This window comes from Apteryx mantelli, chromosome Z, assembly GCF_036417845.1.
Source record: "Apteryx mantelli isolate bAptMan1 chromosome Z, bAptMan1.hap1, whole genome shotgun sequence".
Classification (NCBI taxonomy): domain Eukaryota; kingdom Metazoa; phylum Chordata; class Aves; order Apterygiformes; family Apterygidae; genus Apteryx; species Apteryx mantelli.
This window is the reverse complement of record NC_090020.1, coordinates 62,214,273-62,238,569: the sequence shown is the minus strand read 5'-3', so window position 1 is coordinate 62,238,569 and position 24,297 is coordinate 62,214,273. Positions and strand designations below refer to the sequence as shown.

The following is a 24,297-nucleotide window of genomic DNA, read 5'->3' as shown; positions in this document are numbered from 1 at the left end:
CGGGAGGGCCTCCTCCGGGCAGGGCGCGAGGGAGATGTCCGCCTGGGGCACCGCGGGCAGCCCGGGCAGGGGCCTCGCTGTGGGCCCGCCCGCGCCCCCGCCATTTAGTGCCCACAGGTGCCACGCACGCGCACGGACAACGCTTGGGGGCTCCGCCGCGAGGGGACGAGCCCCAGCGAGGAGCTGCCGCCGGAGCTGGGCTGTGAGCGCATGGCGGCGGGGACCGCACGAGGAGCCGGGCGCGGGCCAGGGGCGCCGGCGAGGCCTGGCGAGGCGAGGCGAGACCGGCGCAGGCCCTGCCCGGCCCTTCGCGCCGCCCCCGCGGGCGCCGCCGCCCCGCGCCCGGCCGCTGGGGGGCGCCGCAGGAGACGCCGCTCGGGCGCCGCCATCGGGCCGGCGGGGGAGGGGGGGGGAAGCGCCATCCCGCCTCCCCCCACCCCGCGCGGCAATGAGCGGTTCCGGCGGCTGCGGACGTGGCGCGCCCCGCGTGCCCGCCCCTTCCGCTCCGGGCGCCTGCGCGCGTGCGCCCGGCACCGGGCGGGCGGCTCCCCTCCCCCTCCCCCTCCCCCTCCCCTCCCCGCGCCTGCCTGGCGGAGGAGGATGAGGCGTCCCCGCGGCGGGGGAGGCTCCTGAGGGTCCTCCCGCGTCCCTCCCCGGGCCCGCTGCCCCGGCCCCGGCATGGAGGAGAAGTACAGCGGCCAGGCCTTGGCCGGCGGCGGCGTGCTGGGGCCCGTGGATGTGCCCAGCGCCCGGTAACGGCCGCGGCGGGAGGCGGCCTCGGCCCGGCCCCGCGCGGGGGGGGGGGGTGGTGGTCGCCGTCCCGGTCCCCATCCCCGTCCCGGTCCCGTCCTCCCCGCCGTGGGCGCTGCCCTTGGCCCTGCCGGCGGTGCTGGGAGCGGGGCGGCCTTGTCTGCGTGAGCCGCTGGGGCCTTCGGTGCTGGGAGCGGGTGTTTGTGGAGGGGCCGGGGGGCCCTTGCCACGCCGTGCGCCCCCCTCAGCCGAGCTCCCTGCGGGCGGGCGGGCGGGCGGGAGCCCGGAGGGTGGTTAAACGGGCGCGGTGGCTCAAAGTGCCTGTTGTCTTCCCTTTTGCAGGCTGCCCCGGTATCTTGTGCTGCTGTGCTTCACCAAGTTTTTAAAGGCCTTGGGGCTGTTTGAATCCTATGATCTTCTGAAAGTGGTCCACCTTGTACAGTTTATCTTTATAGTAAAGCTGGGGTGAGTGTGCTTACAGCGAAGCCTTTGTATATTCTAGTTATAGCATATTTTGTCTATGTAATTTTTTGTTGGTGTCAAGCTTATGCTTTGCATTGTGTTTTGTTTAGATTAATTGAGGAGGAAAAGGCATGGTGGTGGATCCAGTAATGTTCTGATCGTAGTGTTTTTGCTTCTTAAGCGTGCTCACTGTAATTTCAGAAACTTCAAAGTCTGTGCTACTTTAAAATGGATGATGCTTGGACAATTCTGAGCATAGGAAACAGCTGTTTCCAAATTTTCTTAGGAAAAGTATAGAAGACAAGCTTTTTTCTTTATCATTTACATTTCTGTAGTTCCTGTGTGCTTCAACTGCCATCTTTCCCTGATTGGGAACTAAAGTGTAGAAACTGACAGCAAGTGTTACAGTATCAGCCTTTGCCAGCAGGCAGATACAATCTTGCTTCATGTTGTGGAAGAGCATTTCGGTAATAAACTTGGTAGAGTTGTCTACCGCATTCCTACCTATTATTTAAATTTTTGTTTGCATTTCTGACTTTCTCACTTGAGTGTTCCCAAACACCGTAGCTTCTCTCCCCTTCACTTGTTCTTGATCACAGTTGAGAAAGGAGCATATTCCTTCATACCATTTCTAACAAGACCATGTATTCAGTGTTCCATATACGGAGAAGCTTTTGGGTATATGTACCTCACTAATAAAAATAGTATTGTAACGGTATTTCTCCTCAAAACTTTTCTGTCTGAGGAGATCAGTTATTTTGGTCTTTGTAAATCATGGAAAAACTTCTCATTAGCTATTCTCTGAAGAATTTTTATGTAAAATTGACCAGAACTGAAATTCACCTGCATGAACTTTTTTATTGATACCTGATATAAATAAAGCAGTAGAGAGAATACAAATAGTGAGTGTGGTTAATGTTGTCTTTTAGTGGAAAATGTAGAGGTAGCTGTTTTGTAAACTGAGTCTGATGTGAGAAGGGAGAGACTTAGTATATTAGCAAACAACTTTTTATTCAGATTGCTCTAAATAACTAATAGAGAAAATGTTTTCCTTTTAACAGATCTGCGTTCTTTATGGTTTTGTTTCAAAAACCGTTTTCTTCTGGAAAAGTGGTAACCAAACATCAGGTGAGTTGGCATATACGTAATAGTAATTCACATCTTTGTAGATATTTTTGACAGCATGACTCTTGCTAGAAATTGCTCAGAAAGTGGGAAGAAGGTTAATCCATTTGGAAAACATGGCTGGAATTTCCAGATGTGTTTAAATAACTGTGCTGTAAAAAATGATCTGCGTTTTTAGGTTTGTTGGCTGTCAATGCAGATAGTTGAGAGCATGGTGAAAATGTTGGTCTCTGACTCCACACAAGCATCTACTTTGAGAACAGGATTTTTTAAAAGAGCTTTTTCTGTCTGTTTAGCTGCCTTTGACAATTCCAAAATGGCAAATTCTGGACTGTCAGAATGCAGAAGTGCTCCAGTTGTGCCTCCTTTGTGAGAGTGCTTTTTGCATGCTGCATTGTGTTGAGGGTCCAACCTAGTTGCTCTTCAGACTTAGGTTGAGTTTCCAGTCTGCAGAGAAGTCAGAGTTGGGCTTGAATTGGACCCTGCTATTTGAAAGAAATAATCTTTCTCTTCTTTTACCTGTTTCCTATTAATCTTGTTTATATACAATTATGTGTGCAAAAATGTTATGCATGCACAATGTTTGCTCTTATCAGTGTATGCTACGTAGAGAGAATCTGAAGGATAGCATCAGAAATGTTCCAAATGTAACTGCTTTTATGATTAGATGTTTTGGTAGAATTTTAAAGTGTGAATAGAAATAAATCACATCTTTGATTTGTTTTCAGAAAAATATGTCTGTTTAGGCTTTCTGTTTTAGTAAAAAGTTTTAAATTCTAGATTTTGAAGGTGTGATACTTGCTGTAGGCACTTTGTCTACTTTAATGTATTTCCAAAAATGAATTGTTTAAAAACTTGCATTTAAAGTTTACCATGTACTGAATAGTCCCAGTTGAATTACAAATTACTTCCTGAAGAAAGAATTAAACACATGCATAAATATTTGTAGTTTTGAGGTCTTAGTCTCTTTATCTTGAATGTTTTAGCTAGCATTGTGTGTCTTTATCAGATGTATACAGTATATTACAAAATAAACAATTTCTGACAGGTAAATGATCACAGTTCTTCAGCCTGTATCTAAAAGGCTGGGGACTGTATGTTTGTTTTTTGAAGAGCTCTCGAACTGTGCTATAGAAGCTAGTAGAAAAGAAGTAAAAAACTGATTTTTATTTTGTCCAAGCAAACTTAAACTGCTTGGCAAAGTAAGCAAGAAGGGGATAATCGTACTCTACTTTTGCAGACTTTGCAGAGCATATTTTCCTCTCTAGTTCTGGAGCCACTGTGCTAGAAGAGTGTTAACAATGGGGTTTATTTTGAAACTGTGGATAAATTGATAATGAAATATCTTTCTTTTGTAGTGGATCAAAATTTTTAAGCATGCTGTTGTGGGATGTATCATTTCACTCTTGTGGTTTTTTGGCCTTACTCTTTGTGGACCACTGAGGTAAATATGTACAGTAAATAATGCTTTATCTTTTTAAGCTAATTTTTGTGACCTTTCCCTGTGTTACCTGTTGTTTTTCATTTTGTATCTGTCAGCCCATGATGCCAGCCACTTGCTTGCTTTTTTGAATTTTAAAATGACATTTGTGCTTTTTTTTCCCGTAAATTCTGTTTTGCTTGGAAAGAGCTACATAGAAATGTCTCATAATTCTCCTTATCCTTTCTTTGACAAGATGTCAGTGACATTCTTGATAGTGCTTAAATTATTGATGTGACTGATACAGTACAATTACTGCCTATTGTGCTGACTGTGGTTTTCATTGTTTTCCTAGTCTCATCTCTGTAATCACGCTTGTTTACTTAACTGTTTGAAATCCATAGCTTGGCAGCTAGCAATAGCAGTTTGCATTACTGTGTCAGGTGACTAGAATTCATTTCCCCATTTGTCGCAAGGCCTTGTTTTAGTCTCTGATCTTATGCCTGTGCTGTGTTGCAATTTGGTAGCATTAGTGCATATAATCACTTGTGGTATTTGTTAGCAATACTGATGAATTTCATCATAACAATAAAAGAATAATGTTAGACTACCAAAATGAAGGTTAATGGTTTAGAAAAGTGAGAGAGTGAAAGGAGAGCATTAAATGATGCATTTTATCAAATTGAAACTTTATCTTTTGCACAGGAGAAGGCATACCTAAGTATAAGAAGATTTCTTAAAGAAGTACTGTAGTGTCTTTCTGATTGCTGACAGTCTTACAAACAGAACCACTAACATGGTCCCTAGTAAGCTGTATTGCTATATGAAGAGAACAGCAGAAGCATTTGGTAAACTTGACAGAGACTGTTATTCTGTGTTCTGCTCTGGAAAGCTGTCAATACAGCTTGTCAGTTGCTCTTTGCTACCTGAAGGAGCCAGCATGCAAGTCAGAAATTCTCAGTTTCAGCGATTAAGAGGCTCTGGGGGTGCATAAACTACTGGACCATCAACACCTCAATAAGCAGGATGTAGTATAGCAGAGCAGGGCTGCTTTTTGGGGGGATCCAGAAAGTAGAAACTTAGTTTACAGAAGATATTGTCATGGGAATATTATTTTCACCTTGAGCAAATTAGTATCTTGTTGTGTTATAAAAAGATTACAATTTGAAGTAATCCATAAGTGAATACTTGTAATCTGTTACTTGAGCTAGGAAATTCTTTGTTTTGTGACATGTCTAGCTGTCACCAGCTAGATCCATTTCTGGTGAAGGCTTTGGATTTGCAGTTATCCTTTCAGATTTTTTTTAAACTTTCTGTAGAAAATGTAGGTTAAATCTCTGACCTCCATTTCACTGAGTTTTAGCTGAAATAGTATATATCAAGCTTGTGCAGCAATTTCCTTGTAAATGGGCTAAGTGCTTATGTCTGTCTTCTTTTTTTCATTTTTTGTATAGGACATTGTTGCTGTTTGAGCACAGTGATGTGGTTGTGCTATCACTCCTTAGTGTTCTGTTCACAAGCTCAGGTGGAGGACCAGCTAAGGTAATTAAATATATTCTGACAAAAGTAAAAGCTATTGTATGCTAGAAGTACATCTTCTCTACCCAGAATAAACAGTATTTCAGACCTATGTTTGTGTTTAAAAAAAAAATGTAATTTTTAATATAGGTACTGGTGCAATTATAAGATGTACTATTTGAAATAAGGTGGCATACACTGAGAGAAGGAGTAGGTGAAGCTGTTTAAGATCCATGATAGACATGTGAGAAGGTTTTTTTTGTTTGTAGGCAGAAAAAAAACTTGAATGTGATTTTTCACTTCAGCATTCTTTGTACAGGGATTTGCAGTTCAGATTGGCAAAAGGATGTATGTACCTTCAGTGCCTTGAAGCACCAAAGTCCAAGAATAAAGGCTCCAGATTCTTGCCTAGACTCTTCAATAGTCTGTAGCTTTCCACATACATACAGGCTCATGCAGAACTTAATCAGAGAACTCCTTGGCAGAAAAAAAGTGTATCTGCTGAATTCTTGGCCCCAATCTTGCACTTAATCAGAGATGTATACATGAGACATCCTTTACCTGAGTCCCACTACATGTTCAGTTTCATGGGTATTCTCTAATTCGGCCTAATGAGCCCTAAAGGTAATGAGCTCATCCCAGCCCCTAGCAGTCATGGCCATTTTCACTCAAAAATAGTAATAGTTGAAGGAAACTACCTTATGATATCATATACCAGAGACTAGGGTATTGCTGTGTAAGAGGCAGTCTGCCATTGGTGCTGCCTCAGGCTATTTCAAAATCTCTGTGTTGTAACTTCTGCTGGAATGCCCTAACCACTTGTAAACTGGGCTTAGAATGGAGTGAATGGCACTCCCCTCTGCTCTTTCTGACACTCTACCAAAAAATTTTAAATATTCAGGGCCTCCAACATAAAACTGTCTAGAAGATAAACTTTCTCCAACCAGACATTCAAATGATAAATATAGAACTTTGCAGAGGTTCTTTGTGAATCTCTATCTTAGAAGCTTGCACTTGGTAGCTAAGCTGCATGTCTAGTAAGGCTGAAACAAGGGAATGATAGCCCTATCTTCTGAATGTTTAAGCTTTGTGAAGTCAGCTAAAAGCTAAAGAGAAGTCAGCTGACTTTCTGAAACAAGAATGTGCTAGCTGTATTTGACCTCACATAAATTATCATAAAAGTAGTTTTTAACTGTAGATCTCAGTGTTTTGCAAAGATAGTAAATATGAAAATTGTCATGTTCTAAGTCAGGATGATAAAAGCGCAGGGAGCTGGGGTCCCTCTGTCCCTTCCGCAGCACAGCACTGAAGAACTCTGCTTCCTCAGAGCATTTGCACAGTGCTCTAGCCATTGCCTCCCATTGGACAAAATTTGACACTTGGTCCACTTTTAAGCTAGAACTTGTTTATAGCCCCCTGATACCACCAAGTGTTAAACCATTGTGCTGAAGCAACTGTCTGTTCTGGCAGAAGTACACCATGAAGAAGGAAACAGTCAGACTTGATATTCATAACATACAATCTCCTAGCTCGTTGCGGTGGTGGTTTGCCCCAACTTACCTGGCAAATCTGAAAACCTAAATTAGTATAAAATTATATTGTCAAGATCACTTTTTCCGAAAATGTTTTTTCTTTTGTTTCTCTTACTCAACCAAAATATGCTTACGTTGATCAGAAAGGGGGGAACTCTTTTCCTCGAGTCTTTAACATTTATCGGTTACAGCGTGTCATAAAAATGTTTTGTTTTTTCCAGACAAGAGGTGCTGCGTTTTTCATCATAGCTGTCATCTGCTTATTGCTTTTTGATAATGATGATCTCATGGCTAAAATAGCAGAACATCGTATCCTTTCTTGTTATGTGTGGGGAGAATAAAAATCTTAACTGACAACATCTGTCATAAGCATTGTGTTTATGAGTATAGGACCAGGGAGAACAGAATGCTAAGGTGAATGCACCGAATTAAATATGCGTGTATTTTCCTTGATAGGAATCCTCACTTAAAGACTGCTACAGCATAAGATTTTACTTTTATATCTAAAAATGCTGATATTTATAGTCAATTGAATGGCATTGGTTACGTTGGTGATAAAATCTATAACTGTGTTCTAAGTTAAATTATAGTTATAGATTTCTTTCCTATTTGCTCATACCAGATCGCTTAGGATTGCTAGAAGCTTTCTCGATCAGCTTTCCTCTTGGAGAAATTCTAGAAATAGTGGCTATTGCTTAAGTGTTTTCAGTAAATAGTTGGCTTGCCTGGCTGGCAATCTTTTTGGTATATCCAGAGAGATAGTTTTGTACTCTTACTAACATGGTAGTTGTCTCAGTTTAGCTGCTAGGCTGAAAAGCGATGTGAAATAGCCTGCAATAGCTTCAGCAATGATGGAGTCTAAGCTGCAAATGGAAGCTGGCAAATGTGCTTCCTAAGCCAATGAGTAAATTGGAAGTTGTTCAGAAGCAAGTTTCCGAAAGGTCTTCTCATCCTAATTAGGTATATTGAAAAAAAGTGGTGTATCTAAGGACGGACAGTAACAACAAAGCCCATAGCTGATAGCAAGGTGAAGGTAAACTTTCTGAAGGATGAAAAGAGCATGGAATTACAGATGCAGATGGTATATTCAGAAATAACTTTGATTAATCAACGGAGTTTTCACTGAGTAAATTCATTGTTAGAGTGCCCTCTAGTAGATTTCTGAAAAGCTATCATTACTTCAATATTTGCTGGATTGTGCTTGTCAATTAGTCTAACTTTCTAAAGTTTAAATATTTATAAACTCAGAAGAAATTATCATATTTTAGACACTTCACTGTTATAATGCTTTTAGTGAAAATGAATCTACCTTTTAATGCTATTGTGTTTATTCTTCTGCATCTAGTTGCCTGAATTAAAATAAGCCATGTATCATGACTGCCTTCTGTGCACTATTTAAAGAGACTCTGCCTTAATATTTTAAAATATTTATTTTTTCAAATACTTCTAACTGTTTATCTTTTGTGGAAATATTTTCTTCCTTTCTGAACTTTAGGGATCTACCAAACTTTATAGCTCAGTTTGCTTTCTTTTGCTTTCTGTGGTCTTCTGCTACCTCTATCTGTTCTTTGGTTTAAAAAAATAAAAAATAAAAATAAAGTTCTTCCTTAATTTTTTTTTTATTTAGCTGAAGGGCACCATGACAGTGCTCTTACCCATGTTCTGTATACAATCATTGCTTTCCTGGGCGTTGCAGATCACAAGGTAAATAACTTGGTTTTTAGTTGGCTGATACTTTTATCAGTTTTATTGGTAGGAATTTCAGCAGCTCAGAGTGGGGAGTTAAGACAAGCATGAATCAAAAACAGTAAGAAAATTCAACATACTTGCCCCCGCCTCCACCCCCCCCGCCCAACTGGAACAGAACCAGCGCTGTGATTTTTTTTATGTCTTTGTTGAATAAGAGCCAATTCAATTTCAGCTGAATACAAACTAGGAATCCACTGAAACATGCAGCAAGCCAAACCATACAATATACAATGTTTTGTTGCTGCCTCTCTATTCTTCCCCAGTCTTTCCTTTACATTAGGGGCCTGTATTTGAAGACAAAGATTCTGATACTTCTTGTCTCAATGTTATAAGCTTCTTATAGTTGGTGGGATGAGTAACTGTGTATCAGAATCTTACTGTGTGGGATTGACCTGGGTGATTGAGCTTGTCTGTTAGGTTAGTCTTGTTGCTAAAGTGGGTATACTGGGGACTGAAATGGGGGGGGAGGAGGGGGGAATGACACTGAACATTAGTAGCAGCTGAGAAAGTGTTAATGTGAAAATAAATTAGATGTTTGAGTGAGAGACTGGTTAACTATGCACAGAGCAGGTGTGATCTGAGTGATAGGAGGCTGTTTGTGTGTGGAGTGTCTTGTGATTCATTTATGGAACAATTTTGAATTAAAATATTGTGAAGTAGTATCTGAGGGTACGAATAAAGGTAAGCAAATGAAAAGATTGTGAAAGCATTAGAAAAAGGCTGAAGTGACATGACATTTTTGAGCTTAACATAGGCTTTCAACACTCTGCTTTTTGTTGATAAAGTGTATTTTTTTTTAATGTAAATATTGGGTTTTTTTGGAGTGAGGTATTCAGCTCATAAGAAATGCTAATAGAACCCCTTTCTGTTTCCAGGGAGGAGTGCTGCTTCTGGTGCTGGCACTGTGTTGCAAGGTTGGTTTTCACATGGCTTCCCGAAAGCTCTCTGTAGATGTAGGTGGAGCCAAGCGTCTACAAGCTTTGTCTCATCTTGTTTCTGTCCTTCTGTTGTGCCCATGGGTCATCGTCCTCTCTCTGACAACAGAGGTAATACAGCAAGTACACATTAGCAAACATAACTCATTTTCTGTAATGCTTCAGCTCGTGAAGAGTGGCTTAAATCTTTCCTTGACAACTTTGGTAGTCTTAAAGGTGTTTTAATCTTTGCTTTTCTAATAAGCTCTGTGTTTGAAATAGTTTTCTGTATTTGATGCAAGTCTTTGCATAATAACTTTATTTCCTCTTTCTAGCTTCAGACATTATATCTTGGATTCTTTTACTAACATTGTGCAAGAATTAATGACTATATAAATACAGAGCTCTTTTTTCTTGAAGAGTGTATATTGTAATTTAAAGACATGTTCATTATGCCTCCTTGTTTAGGGAGAGTAAACCAATGCAAATAGCATATTTCTTTTAAGCCTGTGAAAGTATTTTAAATAAGCTACTGCAATGCTCCTTAGTTATATGTGTCTTTCTATAGTTTGAATGTTGATTTTCTATGATAGAAGTATTGTTGAAATTATTTATTAAAAAAGTGCACTAGATTTAATGCTGCATAGACAACTGATCTAATAGTGAACAATCTTGTCTGAAATATATTTCTTGTTGCAGAGTAAAGTAGAGTCCTGGTCTTCTCTCATCATGCCTTTCATAACAGTCATCTTCTTTGTTGTGATCTTGGATTTCTATGTGGAGTCTATATGCTCTGTCAAGATGGAAGCTTCCAAGTGTGCTCGATATGGATCCTTTCTCATTTTCATTAGTGCACTGCTTTTTGGCAACTTTTGGACACATCCAATAACAGACCAGCTTCGAGCTATGAACAAGCCATCACACCATGAAAGCACAGAGCACGTCCTTTCTGGAGGAGTGGTAGTGAGTGCTGTTTTTTTCATTTTATGTACGTATTCTTACTTATCTTTTAATAAATCTGTTAAATTTGTTCATGTTACTCGGAACCCATTCTGAAAATGGCTCTGGTCAAAATTCTTTTGAATGAGCTTTTATGAGTTTCTTTGAATAAATGGGCATGCAGTTTTGTTCTGTTTTACTGCCTAGAAAAAGGAATATAATAGATCTGTTTCCCTGTGGAAGCGATGATCTAATCTTACATGTCAGTAAAATCTAATGGTAAACTTCAAGGTGAAGTTGATGGTCACTTTGCTGCCTTAATATTGCACATTATCTTTGAACGCTTGCATTGTAAAATTGCTGCGAAGCTTAGAAACAGCAACAAAAACTTCAATACGTTTCCTTGCAGCTGCCAATATCCTGTCCTCCCCCTCCAGGAAAGGGCAGAAAGGCACCCTTATTGGCTATTCCCCCGAAGGCACTCCTCTGTATAACTTCATGGGTGATGCATTGCAGCAGAGCTCGCAGTCGTTACCCCGGTTTATTAAAGAGTCACTGAAACAAATCCTTGAGGAATATGATTCTAGACAGATCTTCTACTTCTTGTGCCTAAATCTGGTAAGTGCATGCTTTCTTCCAAACTTAATCACATAGTACAGTTGCTCCAAAGGTTCCCATGTTTGTTTTTTTCAAAGTGACCCCTGATACAGTAGTCTCATTAAATGGAATCTTAAAATAGATTCTTATGCCAATCTTACCGTAAGTGGCAGGGCTGATTGATTTGTTGTCACAATGGGGTGCTGGTTTTATGTATAGCTATTGTACCAGTTGCATAATGATTGAATAATGATTAGAACAGTAGGGTCTCACTCAAGATTGAGGTATCTCGATGTTACCAGCACTTAACCTGAAACTAGTGAGGCCTTCAAGGATGGGGATAACGAAACAGTACAGTGGGATTGAGTAATGTCATTTTCAGAATAGCCCTCCCTCTCTCCCTCTCTCCCTCTCTCCCTCTCTCCCTCTCTCCCTCTCTCCCTCTCTCCCTCTCTCCCTCTCTCCCTCTCTCCCTCTCTCCCTCTCTCCCTCTCTCCCTCTCTCCCTCTCTCCCTCTCTCCCTCTCTCCCTCTCTCCCTCTCTCCCTCTCTCCCTCTCTCCCTCTCTCCCTCTCTCCCTCTCTCCCTCTCTCCCTCTCTCCCTCTCTCCCTCTCTCCCTCTCTCCCTCTCTCCCTCTCTCCCTCTCTCCCTCTCTCCCTCTCTCCCTCTCTCCCTCTCTCCCTCTCTCCCTCTCTCCCTCTCTCCCTCTCTCCCTCTCTCCCTCTCTCCCTCTCTCCCTCTCTCCCTCTCTCCCTCTCTCCCTCTCTCCCTCTCTCCCTCTCTCCCTCTCTCCCTCTCTCCCTCTCTCCCTCTCTCCCTCTCTCCCTCTCTCCCTCTCTCCCTCTCTCCCTCTCTCCCTCTCTCCCTCTCTCCCTCTCTCCCTCTCTCCCTCTCTCCCTCTCTCCCTCTCTCCCTCTCTCCCTCTCTCCCTCTCTCCCTCTCTCCCTCTCTCCCTCTCTCCCTCTCTCCCTCTCTCCCTCTCTCCCTCTCTCCCTCTCTCCCTCTCTCCCTCTCTCCCTCTCTCCCTCTCTCCCTCTCTCCCTCTCTCCCTCTCTCCCTCTCTCCCTCTCTCCCTCTCTCCCTCTCTCCCTCTCTCCCTCTCTCCCTCTCTCCCTCTCTCCCTCTCTCCCTCTCTCCCTCTCTCCCTCTCTCCCTCTCTCCCTCTCTCCCTCTCTCCCTCTCTCCCTCTCTCCCTCTCTCCCTCTCTCCCTCTCTCCCTCTCTCCCTCTCTCCCTCTCTCCCTCTCTCCCTCTCTCCCTCTCTCCCTCTCTCCCTCTCTCCCTCTCTCCCTCTCTCCCTCTCTCCCTCTCTCCCTCTCTCCCTCTCTCCCTCTCTCCCTCTCTCCCTCTCTCCCTCTCTCCCTCTCTCCCTCTCTCCCTCTCTCCCTCTCTCCCTCTCTCCCTCTCTCCCTCTCTCCCTCTCTCCCTCTCTCCCTCTCTCCCTCTCTCCCTCTCTCCCTCATGCAGTAAGCAAAATTGATAGGATTTCATGGCAATTTTCCAAGAAAATAGGGGGGAAAAATCTCAAGTGTCTGTTATAACTTGAGGAATTACATTATGGAAACTGAAATATAGGAAAGAAGAAAGGAAAGTTTAACTTCATAGGCAGATTAATTAATAAAGAATAGTTAAAACATACAGGAGGAAATATATATTAAAAACGTTTCCTTGCATACCCTTCTCAAAACTAATTTGTAAGATTTAAACAGTCAACTAATGACTGAAGAACTTTTTTCCAGAACAAGCTGTTAAAAAATAGTAACTGAAAATAACTTTAACTGCATTTTAATAAAATGGTTTTCTGAAGCCTCTCTCCGATTCATGATCCATAGCAGAATTAATAGTCATTTGGATATAATATTTGGATTTGCTGTAAACAATGCTTGCTTTTTTGAGGACTCCAAAATCATTATTAGATAAGACAATATGGAAATTTCCTATTCAAATAAATCGGGGGAATAAATTATTGACAGCAAATTTGATCAGTTGATGGCATTTCTAAATTACTAGCTATTTCAGCCACCCTGTTGATGTGAGATATTATTTAATATTATATCTCTCTTGATAATTTGATATTCTATCTCTCTACATAGAGTGCTTAGGCTAGTCTAACAAATTAAGAGCAACTACCTTCTTTTAAGTATTTATAACTTGGCATAGTGTATACCTAAAAATCATGAAAAAGGTGTTTGTATTTTATAGGAGATAAAAATCTCTCGTCTTTAGGGATTAGATGAATTTTTTTTTTCTAGTTCGACTGGATCTTTTTTCATCATTTAACAATTTGCAGTGGCTTTTACAAAATGAGCCTGTAAGTGGTGGCTTCCAGGCTTCCAAGTAGCTACAATAATTACACAAGTTTTGCCTTTCCTGATTGGTTGTTTCTGTAGACAGTGTAAGTGAAATAGATGTATAGACAGCATTGCTTTTACGCTAGTAGTAGATCCAGTGCGAGTTGTTCGTTGTCGCTTTGCACCAGGAGGTGCTGGGTTTTTATGATCCCTGTAAGAAAGGCACTCAGATTCTGTAAAGAATCTCATAAAATGCCATTTATTAGAGCTAACACTATAAGGAAAAAGAGGATTAGCATGGATAATCTCATGTCCCTTCAGATGCTGGGAACCCTGAGGTGTAAAGCGTCAGTCAGGGCGCAGCATGCCACGCAGATCTAGTCATCGAAAGGATATCCCATTTTGGTCTTTTAAGCTCTTATAGGATTTTCTTAGTAGAAAACAATTCTATTCATCATTTCTACTGTCAAACGAAAAGGATGTTCCCATGAGAAATTGTTGTTGCACTTTTAGGTAAAGACAGGGACACGCAGGTGGTGTAATCACCAGTGCCAAGTGGGAGCTGCCTACAGGCTCCTTTGTTACAAATAGCTGGCTAGGTTTATCCTGTGGCCAAGGGATATGTGCAGTGCAACACAGGCCTGAAGGCTAAACTATCCATGCAGCATAGCACAGCGCAGTGCAGGCCTGTGCCTACTCAGGTTAACTGTTACACGGATCACTGATTCTTCAATGTACAATGGTTTTCTGGTTAGGTTTTCTGCAGTTGTTTAGTAACAGAATGCTTATAAGTTATGCTGCGCAGTGCCATTTACAATCCGAAATAAAAACTTTGGTCTTCTCTTGCAGAAAGTTGCTTTTTTAGGTCTAAGGCTGTGGAGGGGTTGGTTCAAAAAATGTCTCATCAAATGTCTTATTGTAGACTTGGAATATATTACCAATTTTGTTTGGAAGAGAAAAAATGGTTTAGAAATACTTTGAACAATACCTTTGAAAACTAGCAAGTGTCCTTTGAAAGAGCTTCATGGCAACTACCAAGCCATTAAATTAAAATTTAATCTTCAGGGAAAAACTGAAACCTTTTTTCATTTTAGGCATTCACTTTTGTGGAGCTCTTCTATGGAGTGTGGACCAATAGCCTTGGTCTTATTTCTGATGGATTTCACATGCTTTTTGATTGTTCTGCTTTAGTGATGGGGCTTTTTGCTGCTCTGATGACAAGATGGAAAGCAACTCGCATATTTTCCTATGGGTATGTATATTAACTTTTTTTAAGGACTATCTGAAAAGTTTTCTACTTATTCCTTCTCAAAATATCCAGCTATAAAGATATGTTCAGGATGCCTTAATGATGCTTGTTTCTTGCTTTTTTTTTTCTTCTTTTTTTTTTTTTAACTATTTCTCTTTTCTCTTCCATTCATGCTCACGTCAGTACTCTCTTACCCCAGCCAAAAAAGCATTCTGAAATGTTAGCACTTCATTAGCTTTAAGATCCACAGATAAAACTTTATCACTGTTAATATCATTTAGAAATTGTCTCTATATATGTGTGTATGGCAAACAAAAATATATGAAGTCGATGTTGATATGGGTATTTTGCTTCCACTGAAATTTTCAAAAATTGCATGGCTAAATTCCATAGACATCTAGTAGTTTGAAGCCTTAAATGTGCAATGTATATTAATATATGTTTAAAAAAAGGAAGTATTTAGGTTGTTAAAGCTTTGTACTATTGGCGTATAGGCGGTTGCAATCTAGCCAGCTGATGGGCAGAAACATAACCCAGAAACTAACACATGATTCTGTGGCATTAAGGAAAAAAAAAATCAAACCAATCTTAAAGTTCATAATGCTGCATTGAATGTATTATAACTTTGAAATTTGTTCAAGGTAGTTATTCTTCCTTCTGAAATGTGTGTGTGTATATATATGTTTGCTTTCAGATACGGGCGTGTGGAAATTCTCTCTGGGTTTATTAATGGGCTCTTTCTAATGGTAATTGCTTTCTTTGTCTTCATGGAATCAGTGGCCAGACTGGTAGATCCTCCAGACATAGATACAAATATGTTAACGGTAAGTTTTGTCATTCTGTTTGAATGTTGTTTTGCACTCAATGGTTCATTTATGTTCATCTTCATTTAAAAAACAACAAAAAAAGAGAGATTTAAGTTGCATGCTTAGGAGACTTAAACTATGCCTTGACCTCTTAGCATATAGTTCAGATTTTAAAATCCAAACCATATCTAGTCTTAAAGTATGAAATATATAGAAGTAAATATAATTTAATTTTAAATTGATCTTTTTTTCCAAAGAGGTTACAGCTCTAATCTTTATAGATGACAGTCTTTCTATAGTGAAAGGTGCTAAGGAAATAATCATTCCATACAAGACTAAATTTAATTTTTGCTGTTATGTATGTCAATGTCAGTTATTGCAAAAATGTTTTTGTACTTATCTGCAATTGAGATGCCTCAAAAATCAGCTGGAATTTGTAAAGTTATGCTGTGTGTGTTATCATGGCATAAACAATCATGAAGCTGTCAGTAGCCAGACTAACTGCACATGTGTCTTGCCATCTTCCACAGCCTATTCAGGGACTCTCCACTAAAATTTTCAGGCCTCCATCCCTTTCCTCTGGAATGGGGCAGTCCGTTTCCTTCATCCTAATTGCTTTAGATTGTGGAATTCTACAAGTCCTAGCCTTCATTTTTCACACTTTCAGTTTCACTTGTTTCTCTCCCCCAAATGCATGAATTTGTGCTGTTTTGTTCTCTTCAGTAACAGGAAAAGATTTTTATGTAGGTAGTACTAGATATGTGCATTGCTGGAGTCTAGGCCTGATTTTCTTCCTCCCTCCCCCCACCATCTTCAATATTTGTTCTGTTCTCACTACTGATTTTTTTTTTTTTTTCCTTTGGGGTTCAGGCTGTGGAGTTTTTTTACTGCTTCTACGTGAGTTCTGTCTGCATATCCAAGGAAAGGTATAATAGCCCCTGAGTTGGACTCTCTTAACTCCTTTATTAGCTGGGATTATTCTCTTGCACTTGGCCAGCTTTTCAAGAGAGGAGTAGAAAAATATGCAGACAGATAAAAAGTGCAACGCAGCCTGTAAAGCAGTACTTGCTATCATTCCTGTATAGTCTTGTCTTTTTTTTTTTCTTTCTTTTTTTTTTTCTTTCTTTGCAAATGAGTGATAAACTACAAGCTTTGCTTTGCTCCTCTGAACAATTTTGTCTCTTTCTGGAAGTAAATAAAATCAATTACTGCTTCCCAAAAGTAAAGTTGTTACCTTCTCCTGATTTGTTGATACTAGGTTTTGCATTTTATTGGTTGACACTGGGTGGGGTTTTGGGGAGGTTGGGGGGAATCAGATTTTTTTGAGAGGAGAAGAAAATTCCTTCAAAAGAAGGTTGTGCAGGAAATTTTGCTGATGAGGAATCTACATTAGAATAATCCTTCTGTTGATGCTAAAATGCTTCCACAGTTTTTCTTAATTAACTGTATAGTGTCTCTGATTACCTTGTTCTAGAAAATAAACTTGAGCATCTAGGAATATGTAATGAAGTTAATGTCTTGTCTTTTCTGTCTCTCTCACAGCCGGTCTCTGTTGGAGGGCTGATAGTAAACCTTGTTGGTATCTGTGCCTTTAGCCACGCGCACTCCCATGGGGCTTCTCGCGGAGGCTGTCACTCCCATGAGCACAGTCATTCTCACCATGGGCATGGGCACAGCCATGGGCATGGTCATTCCCACAGTGACCATGGGCATGGCCATGGACTTTCCCACGGGTCTTCTGGAGGAGGCATGAATACCAACATGAGAGGCAAGTACAGATTGCTGAATTATAAATAACGTAACCTGGGCTTCAGCAGACTTTGATTTTTTCCAAAATCACACTGAACTATGCATGGTTCTTAGAATCTCCCTCCAGAGGTGGTCTGACAACCTTTTAATGTACTATACATGAATTTCTCAAACTCTTTATTCATTAATGAGTTTGGTTTGAAGAAACATAATTTGAAACACTTCTTTGTGCAGCTTTCTCGGATTTTTGTGGTATCTTGTTAGTGATTCTTAAAGACTAATAAAAAAATAATAATTTTTCTGCAGTCGTCATAAACGTTATTGAAAAACCTTGAAGTCTTTGTTTCTAAGTTCCACCTAGAAATGCAAGTGCAAGGTCTCTGTCTATAAAGATATTACCATACTTCTAGGTGTCATGTGACAGCCAGTTGTAAAAACACTAGGGGAAGGGATAAGAAGGAGAAAAACCAAGGCAGACCAGCAATCTAGAATATGCTTCTATTTGTGGTTCAGAAGATAAGATGAAATACTCTTTTTCAAATCTAAAATTGGAAACTAACTGAGAAGGACAATATAGAAAACCTTTCCCCCTACTACTTAGAACAGTATCTTTCATACTAAAATCTCTAAAAGAATGAGGTGTTTTGTGTAAGCTTCTCAGAGATTAAGCATTTTAGCTAGTAGTCTCATATTTTATTAATTATTTTACATCAGTTATAGTTTTGTTGACTCTTGTCTTGCATTTTTGTAAAGTCTGCTCATCCTCTTACTGTTTCAACATCCTTTTAAATCCTGATACTGAAGTAGCACTAATCTCATGAATAGTTTGAGGTTATTTTTCAATGTCCTTTGAGTGTACACTGAGAATGCTACTATTAAAGCAATATAAAGGATTATTCCTAGCAGCAGCTGATAAACAATCTACTTATAAAACTGGAGCAGAGTTGGAGTATAAATCCAAATGATACATTTGTATCTGTCAACATTAGCAGGTCAATGGCTTTACAGTGATCTTTTTATCCTCTGTTAAGCATCAATAAGTCCTGATCCCTCTGTCAGGAGTTAAATGATTATGCTATATATTGCAAATCCCACTAACATTTAAGACTGCATTTGCATGTGTGGCTTAATCAGCAGATGCCTGACTAGATCATTGTATGTAGAGTGGAAAATGGTAATTTATACCAATTTGTAGTCAATCATTAGGAAAGCTAACTGTTTTGTTTCCTTTTGCACCAGGTTGAGCATGTAGAGTTAGTATCATAAACCCCACTGTTTCCACTAATGAACACAGAAATACATTTTAAACTTTATTTTAAACAGAAGTGTTCAACTTAATCACCCAGTGTATTTTGTTTTCAGGTGTGTTTCTGCATGTGTTAGCAGACACTCTTGGCAGTGTTGGTGTTATCGTATCCACAATATTTATTCAGCAATTTGGATGGCTGATAGCTGATCCACTCTGCTCTCTTTTTATTGCTACGTTGATTTTTCTCAGTGTTATCCCACTGTTGAAAGATGCCTGTCAAGTACTTTTGCTGAGGATTCCTCCAGAACAGGAGAAAGATCTGCATGCTGCTTTAGAAAAGGTCAGAACCACAGTTTTAAGTGTTTTCATATACAAACATACAAAGTTATAACTGTTTTTAATATTTGTTAAACTCAAATAGTTCAGTGTGACTGCTGCTTTTGCCTCAGACAACTTTTTGTCTCACATTGTCTAAAATCTATTTTGCAGAGATTTGAGAGAATTAAGAGTTGTACTGATGGAAGGCTTTTGCAGGGGGGACTAAAAACCTTTTCTGAAAATGGTTTTACTCATTGGCACCATACACTGCCTTTGCTTTATGGATAGCTCAGGATTTCAGACAAGTATGGTAACAATGTGGGAAGCCTAATTACTACTAAGAAAGTGAGTAACATAGTAATTCCCAAAAGTTGACAAGCCTTTTTCAGCTTGGTCTGTACAATTCGGACTACAGGATTATATCTTGGGCCTATAATTGCAGGTTTTCATATTTGTCCCATATCTTGCTGGACATGCTGGCTCACAGTGGGTGAGGCAGCAAAAGCAAAATGAAAAAGGACTTGTAAAAACAACTGTAGCCTTTTCTCCCTGTCTGCTGTGCCAGGTTATACACTTTACAGCAGCATTTAGTCCTCACTGTTGGCTCATTTGAAGTTCCTGCCCAGAACCTCACTGCAGACCTTGGTATGGAGAACTTACCTGTGTCAGAAAACTAGTATGGGCTCTTTGAGGATGCCATCAACGAGAGCTGGCAAGGAAGACTATCCTGATGTTGTATGTCTTTTGGGAGAGGGGGAGACAAGTTCTTGTCTGCACAAGAAATAAAAAGTAGAAGTTGATTAGAAGAGACTTGTGTAGTGAGGAGGAAGTGCAGTGCAGATTGAGGATTTACCTTTTGATGAAAGAAGACAAAGTAATTCCTGCAGACTGAGGAAGAAGAAACTACTTTTTGAGAACAATTGAAGAGTAAATCATTAAAAGGTAATAGGAAAAGCATGAAAAAAATTACATTACCATAAAACAGTAAGACCAGTCTTAAAAATGTCTTAAATTAGGGGGAAGATACGTCTTAATTCAGTCTAGCTATGATAACTAAGTAGATACTTATTCTGGATACTGAGGTAACAGATGCCCTAGAAATGATTAAATGCCCAAACAAACTTTCTGGTTGGTCTGTCCATTGATGTTACTGTCATCTGTACACTAAATCAGTTTTTCTCTCATCCTATTTAGCATTGCACTCTGCAGGGATTTTCATTTAGTTTGATTTTATACCTTTTATTTTTTTGAAAGTAGCAAAGTGGCCTCCCAGTACTACGTATTTCTACGATCTAACTGGAAACATGCTTTGCTATGCAACTTTTTCCCTGTGAAATATTTCATAGCATTACCCATATGCACACAGAGAAGTTTAGAATATATTCTTAAAAGTAATTGTTGGTAATGTAATTTCTTTACAGATTCAAAAAATAGATGGAGTCATATCCTACAGAGATCCTCATTTTTGGTGTCACTCTGCGAGTGTTGTAGCAGGTACAATACATGTACAAGTGATGTCAGATGTGATGGAACAGAGAATTGTACAGCAGGTAAGGTGCAATGGTTTTAGACCCTAGTCATTTGCTACCTCTTCATTCCTTATTCTGGAACCCTATTTCTATCACAGACTGAACTTTGAAGCAGCTGTTTGTGATTGTTTCTGTAGCTATTAGTTAATGTCCTAGAGCTGGTCTCTAATGCTGTACTTTCCCTTGCCTGCTGCCCTGAGATTATTTACATAAAGAGTTGTTTGCTAAGACTTCTGCCAAAACAAAAAATACATCTATTCCCTTCCTCCCCCGTGCCCGCATCCCCCCCATCTTTGGTTCTGCTAAAAGTGGCAGTACACCTGCTGAGAAAAGGGGGAGTAGGTTGGTTTGGTACTGCAGTGCAGGCACTAAGTGGGAAACAGGGAGATCTGGATGCTAGTCATGGGTTTATTACAGGCTTATTAATGTGATCTATCTGTCCTGCGTTTTTTTTTCTTTCTTTCTTAAAACACAGAAGATGTTCATTTCCTTATACAAGCAGTTATGCTGAAGTCACAAAGCCATACCCTCTGAAGCTTATCCTGACTTCCCAGCAAATTGACTTTTTGTGATGGTGCTTTTTTAATTTATAATATTTTAGACCCAGAATACTTTAAATTATTAATATATATATATGAAGTGTAGCAGTAATGTTAACCATGCTAACTGTAATACTCAGGTTACAGCGATTCTTAAAGATGCTGGAGTAAACAACCTAACCGTTCAAGTGGAGAAGGAAGCCTATTTTCAACACATGTCCGGCCTCAGTACAGGATTTCAGGATGTCCTTGCAATGACTCAGCAGTTGGAATCCATGAAATACTACAAAGATGGTACTTACATCATGTGATAAGAAACTGTTCACCAGAGGGGATGTAAACAGTGAAGCTGTAGGATTCCATATTTGTATTTTTTGGTCACAAGAGCTTGCACATACATGTACAGAAACAAATGTACTATATATATGAATTTTTTAAGCATAATATCTTTATTAAAATTGGATCAGGATGCTTTTATAAAGAAAGTAAGATGGACTAGAATATTTGCTGTATATGTGGAAATAATGGAAATCTTAAATACTCTACTTAGTGTTTATTAAACAGAAATCTTGAGACTTGTGGATGAGCACAGATATATTCCATACTTTCTCTTAAGTATAGAACATCATGATTATAATTTCCTTTGCTATGGGAAATGGAAATAGTTAAGGTTACAATAGAAACAGAATCAACTGAAAACTTTTTTTCATTCAAACATAGCTTGAAGACTTTGAATAAAAAAACATTTACCTGTTTATTATGGGGAACTTCATTAATATGAAGGTTTCTTTTGCAGATTTTGTGATATAGGAATAGAAATACAGTTTTTATATTACATCTGCATATAAAACTGGTTTCTAAACTTAATTTTACTGCATCAGAGCAAATAGATGCTACCATTCTAATTTATCTCAAATTAATTTTTAAGGATAAAAATCCACCACTCATATTAACAGTGAGTAATGGGGAGAAATAAGAATTGCAGATGCCTTTCTTTTCTTGTACTGTTTTTGTTTGTGTTTCCTGGACAGACTTAGTCAAAAAAACACTGTGTAAAGTAACTATTTTGTACTTTTTGTATGACTAACTGCAAATGCAATAGTTTCATGCATAAAGAAATTCACCAGTAAACATCCACTTCTATTCATCCAGCTAAACTTTACCTCTTCAAGACAGAATATTCTGTCATTTATATGTGTTTTTTTCCCTACAGAATAGCTAATTGGATGGACTTCCATATTTACAATTTGTTTGTGATAATTAAGTATTCCATAACTTTCAATTGTGCCAAAATCTGTTTTACTTTGGAAGTTAATAGATTTAGGAGAGTAACTGGAGAGCAGCTGAGTGACCTAGCAGTGAAATCTTTACTATTTACAGCTTGCTTGTTACTAAAATGCTGTTCAGTTTGTTGGAGGTTTTTTTTCTTAACTTGACTTGTTCAAGATCAGCTGTCAGCTGAAGTGGCTAAATGACTAGCTAGGCAAAAAGAAAAGAGCCTTGCCATTCTGGATGGATAACATCCCTGATCTGTTTGTTTTTTTAAAAAAAAGCAAGCTCAAACTGTACCATAATACAGCTGCACATCTACTGTACTTAATCTTGCCCTTGTGTAGTACCTAAGGAAATACTCCAGGTTTAGAATGCTTAAACTAGGTAAGCAGTCTGGGACTTGGCAAGTTATTGAAGCAAACTGTAAATTGAGACTTCTTGATTGAAAAGAGAAAAGGAGCATTTGAGAAAGAATTATGCATGTTGGGGTCTAAATACTTGCAGAGAAGACAAATCTCTATCTTTAGGGAGAACCTGTTAACTGGGTAAAAACAACATATGTCTTTGGAGGTAGTTATCCTTAAACTGTTTTCCTGTGCTCATCTTTTCTTCTTCCTGTTTGAAAACCTTTTAAGTATTTTCCTTGTAATTCAGCAATCAGTTCGGTGGCTAGCAAGAATGAGTACATCTTTCATCATTCCATGTACCTTAGTAGTCTTACTCTGTCATATTGTTTTTTTATTCTGTTTTTCAGGATAGATACCCGAATTGTTTTAGTAAATACTTAAATTGATGCTAGTGGAGCTCAGCATAGAGTGATACAGGAATTACCTTATCAGATCAGATTCAATGGAGATGCATTTTGAAATGTCCTTTAGCAATTCTGCTTCTCTTGTGATCTGTTTATACAAACTGTAGAATTTCTTATGTATCTGTTAAACACCTTTTCATTCCATTCTCTTCCCCTAGTGCTGTATTAAAATAATTTCTGCAGTGCGGGACTGACTGACATTAAAAAAAAAATTTTTTTTGACTGCAGTCAGAAAGCTTCCAAAAGTTGCATCGCTTTCAGGTGACTTGTATATTCTGAATCTTGATCGCTTTAAGTCCCTTCGTAGCACCTCATTTCTCAATCTGGCACTGCAGAACCAGCAGAATATCTCAGTGGTAGCAGTATGAGAACTAGAAAGCATATTGCTTGACCTGCTGATCTTAATGCGTATTCAGCTTGTACAGGGGGTTGCCCTGGGAAAAGGAAATTATTTTTAGTGGAAACTAATGCCTTTTGCAGCAGTTTTCTCACCTTCCCACCTCCAGAAGGCTCAGGTCAATTGGATAACAGTGCTACAATTATACTTGACTTATAAGAGGAATGATCTTATTAAACCTTTTTTTTTTTTTTTAAACAAGTGTTGGTTAGTGTTTGCCACTCATGTTTAAGGTAGTTGAACCAGAGCTGGCACTATCTTACCAAACTGAGTGTTAGCCCAGTCTTGACAGGAAAAGAAAAATCACTACCCTTCTTATTTACAAATCAATTTAGCTGAACATAATTGAAAAATCTTAAAGCCTCTTACAGCTTTCTCTAAGCAAATGCAGGTTAGATGATCATGTTTTCTTGGTGAGGATCAGCTGTGACGTGGTTACCTAATGGGGAAGTGCTAGCCTGCATCTCAACAAGTGCTCAGCAGCTTTTCAGGTTTTACCCAACAGGTGTGCACAGTGCTGTCCGGGCTGTCCTGACAGCAACAGACACCTGCAGTAACCACAGTCTGCCTTTTGTTAACTTAACAAAAGCCATTATCTGGCTTCAGGCTTCCCCACATGATCTATTAGAACTATGCTGTAAGGGTGGTTTTTCAGATCACAAGTATAGGCCAATTGAAATATTTTAATAAATACTTCAGTGTGGAAGTTCCTATTCTAGTCCTTTGATCTGTATGCAAACAGTTGCAATGAAACACTTCTGTTTTAAATCAGTTTCGTCCTTGGAACTGCAGCTATGAATTGTACATTTGGCAGCAAGCAATATATGTATATAAAATGAGAAAAAAAATAAATTTATTTTTCAAGAATGTTTTAATTTTATGTGGTACATCTTGACTTTCCTGGATTAAAAACTTAATTGGGATGTACACAGGTAAAGGTTTAAAAAATGCTTGTGACTTCACAGTTCTGCCTTCTATCACAAGCTGTTTCTACAGGAACCGGTTTTACCTGGAGAATCTGCGACCAGCCTCGCGCCTCGCCGGCTGCGGCGCGGCACGTTACAACCTCCCCGGTGACCCGG

General features: G+C 39.6%; 1 protein-coding gene across 6 annotated transcripts; it reads left to right on the top strand.

Moving 5' to 3' along the window:
- The first annotated feature begins 583 nt into the window (after positions 1-583).
- SLC30A5 (solute carrier family 30 member 5) lies at positions 584-24,090 on the top strand. 6 transcript variants are annotated; one of them, XR_010886826.1, is made up of 17 exons: positions 584-752; positions 1,093-1,215; positions 2,274-2,340; positions 3,696-3,781; positions 5,212-5,299; positions 7,029-7,116; positions 8,435-8,511; positions 9,432-9,602; positions 10,170-10,458; positions 10,819-11,027; positions 14,391-14,548; positions 15,240-15,369; positions 16,894-17,119; positions 18,463-18,689; positions 20,089-20,217; positions 20,672-20,770; positions 20,876-20,959. XR_010886826.1 is itself a non-coding variant. In XM_067315270.1 (17 exons), the coding sequence occupies exons 1-17, from the start codon at positions 679-681 to the stop codon at positions 21,044-21,046; spliced, it is 2,286 nt and encodes a 761-aa protein (XP_067171371.1). In that variant the 5' UTR covers positions 585-678; the 3' UTR covers positions 21,047-24,090. The 6 variants fall into 6 exon arrangements, 4 of the variants coding, with proteins under 4 accessions (XP_067171372.1, XP_067171371.1, XP_067171370.1 ...); XM_067315270.1 differs by lacking the exon at positions 20,672-20,770 and adding an exon at positions 16,222-16,277 and having other exon boundaries at positions 585-752; positions 15,323-15,369; positions 20,876-24,090; XR_010886827.1 differs by lacking the exons at positions 20,672-20,770; positions 20,876-20,959 and adding an exon at positions 19,233-19,609 and having other exon boundaries at positions 20,089-20,125.
- The last annotated feature ends 207 nt before the right edge of the window (positions 24,091-24,297 follow it).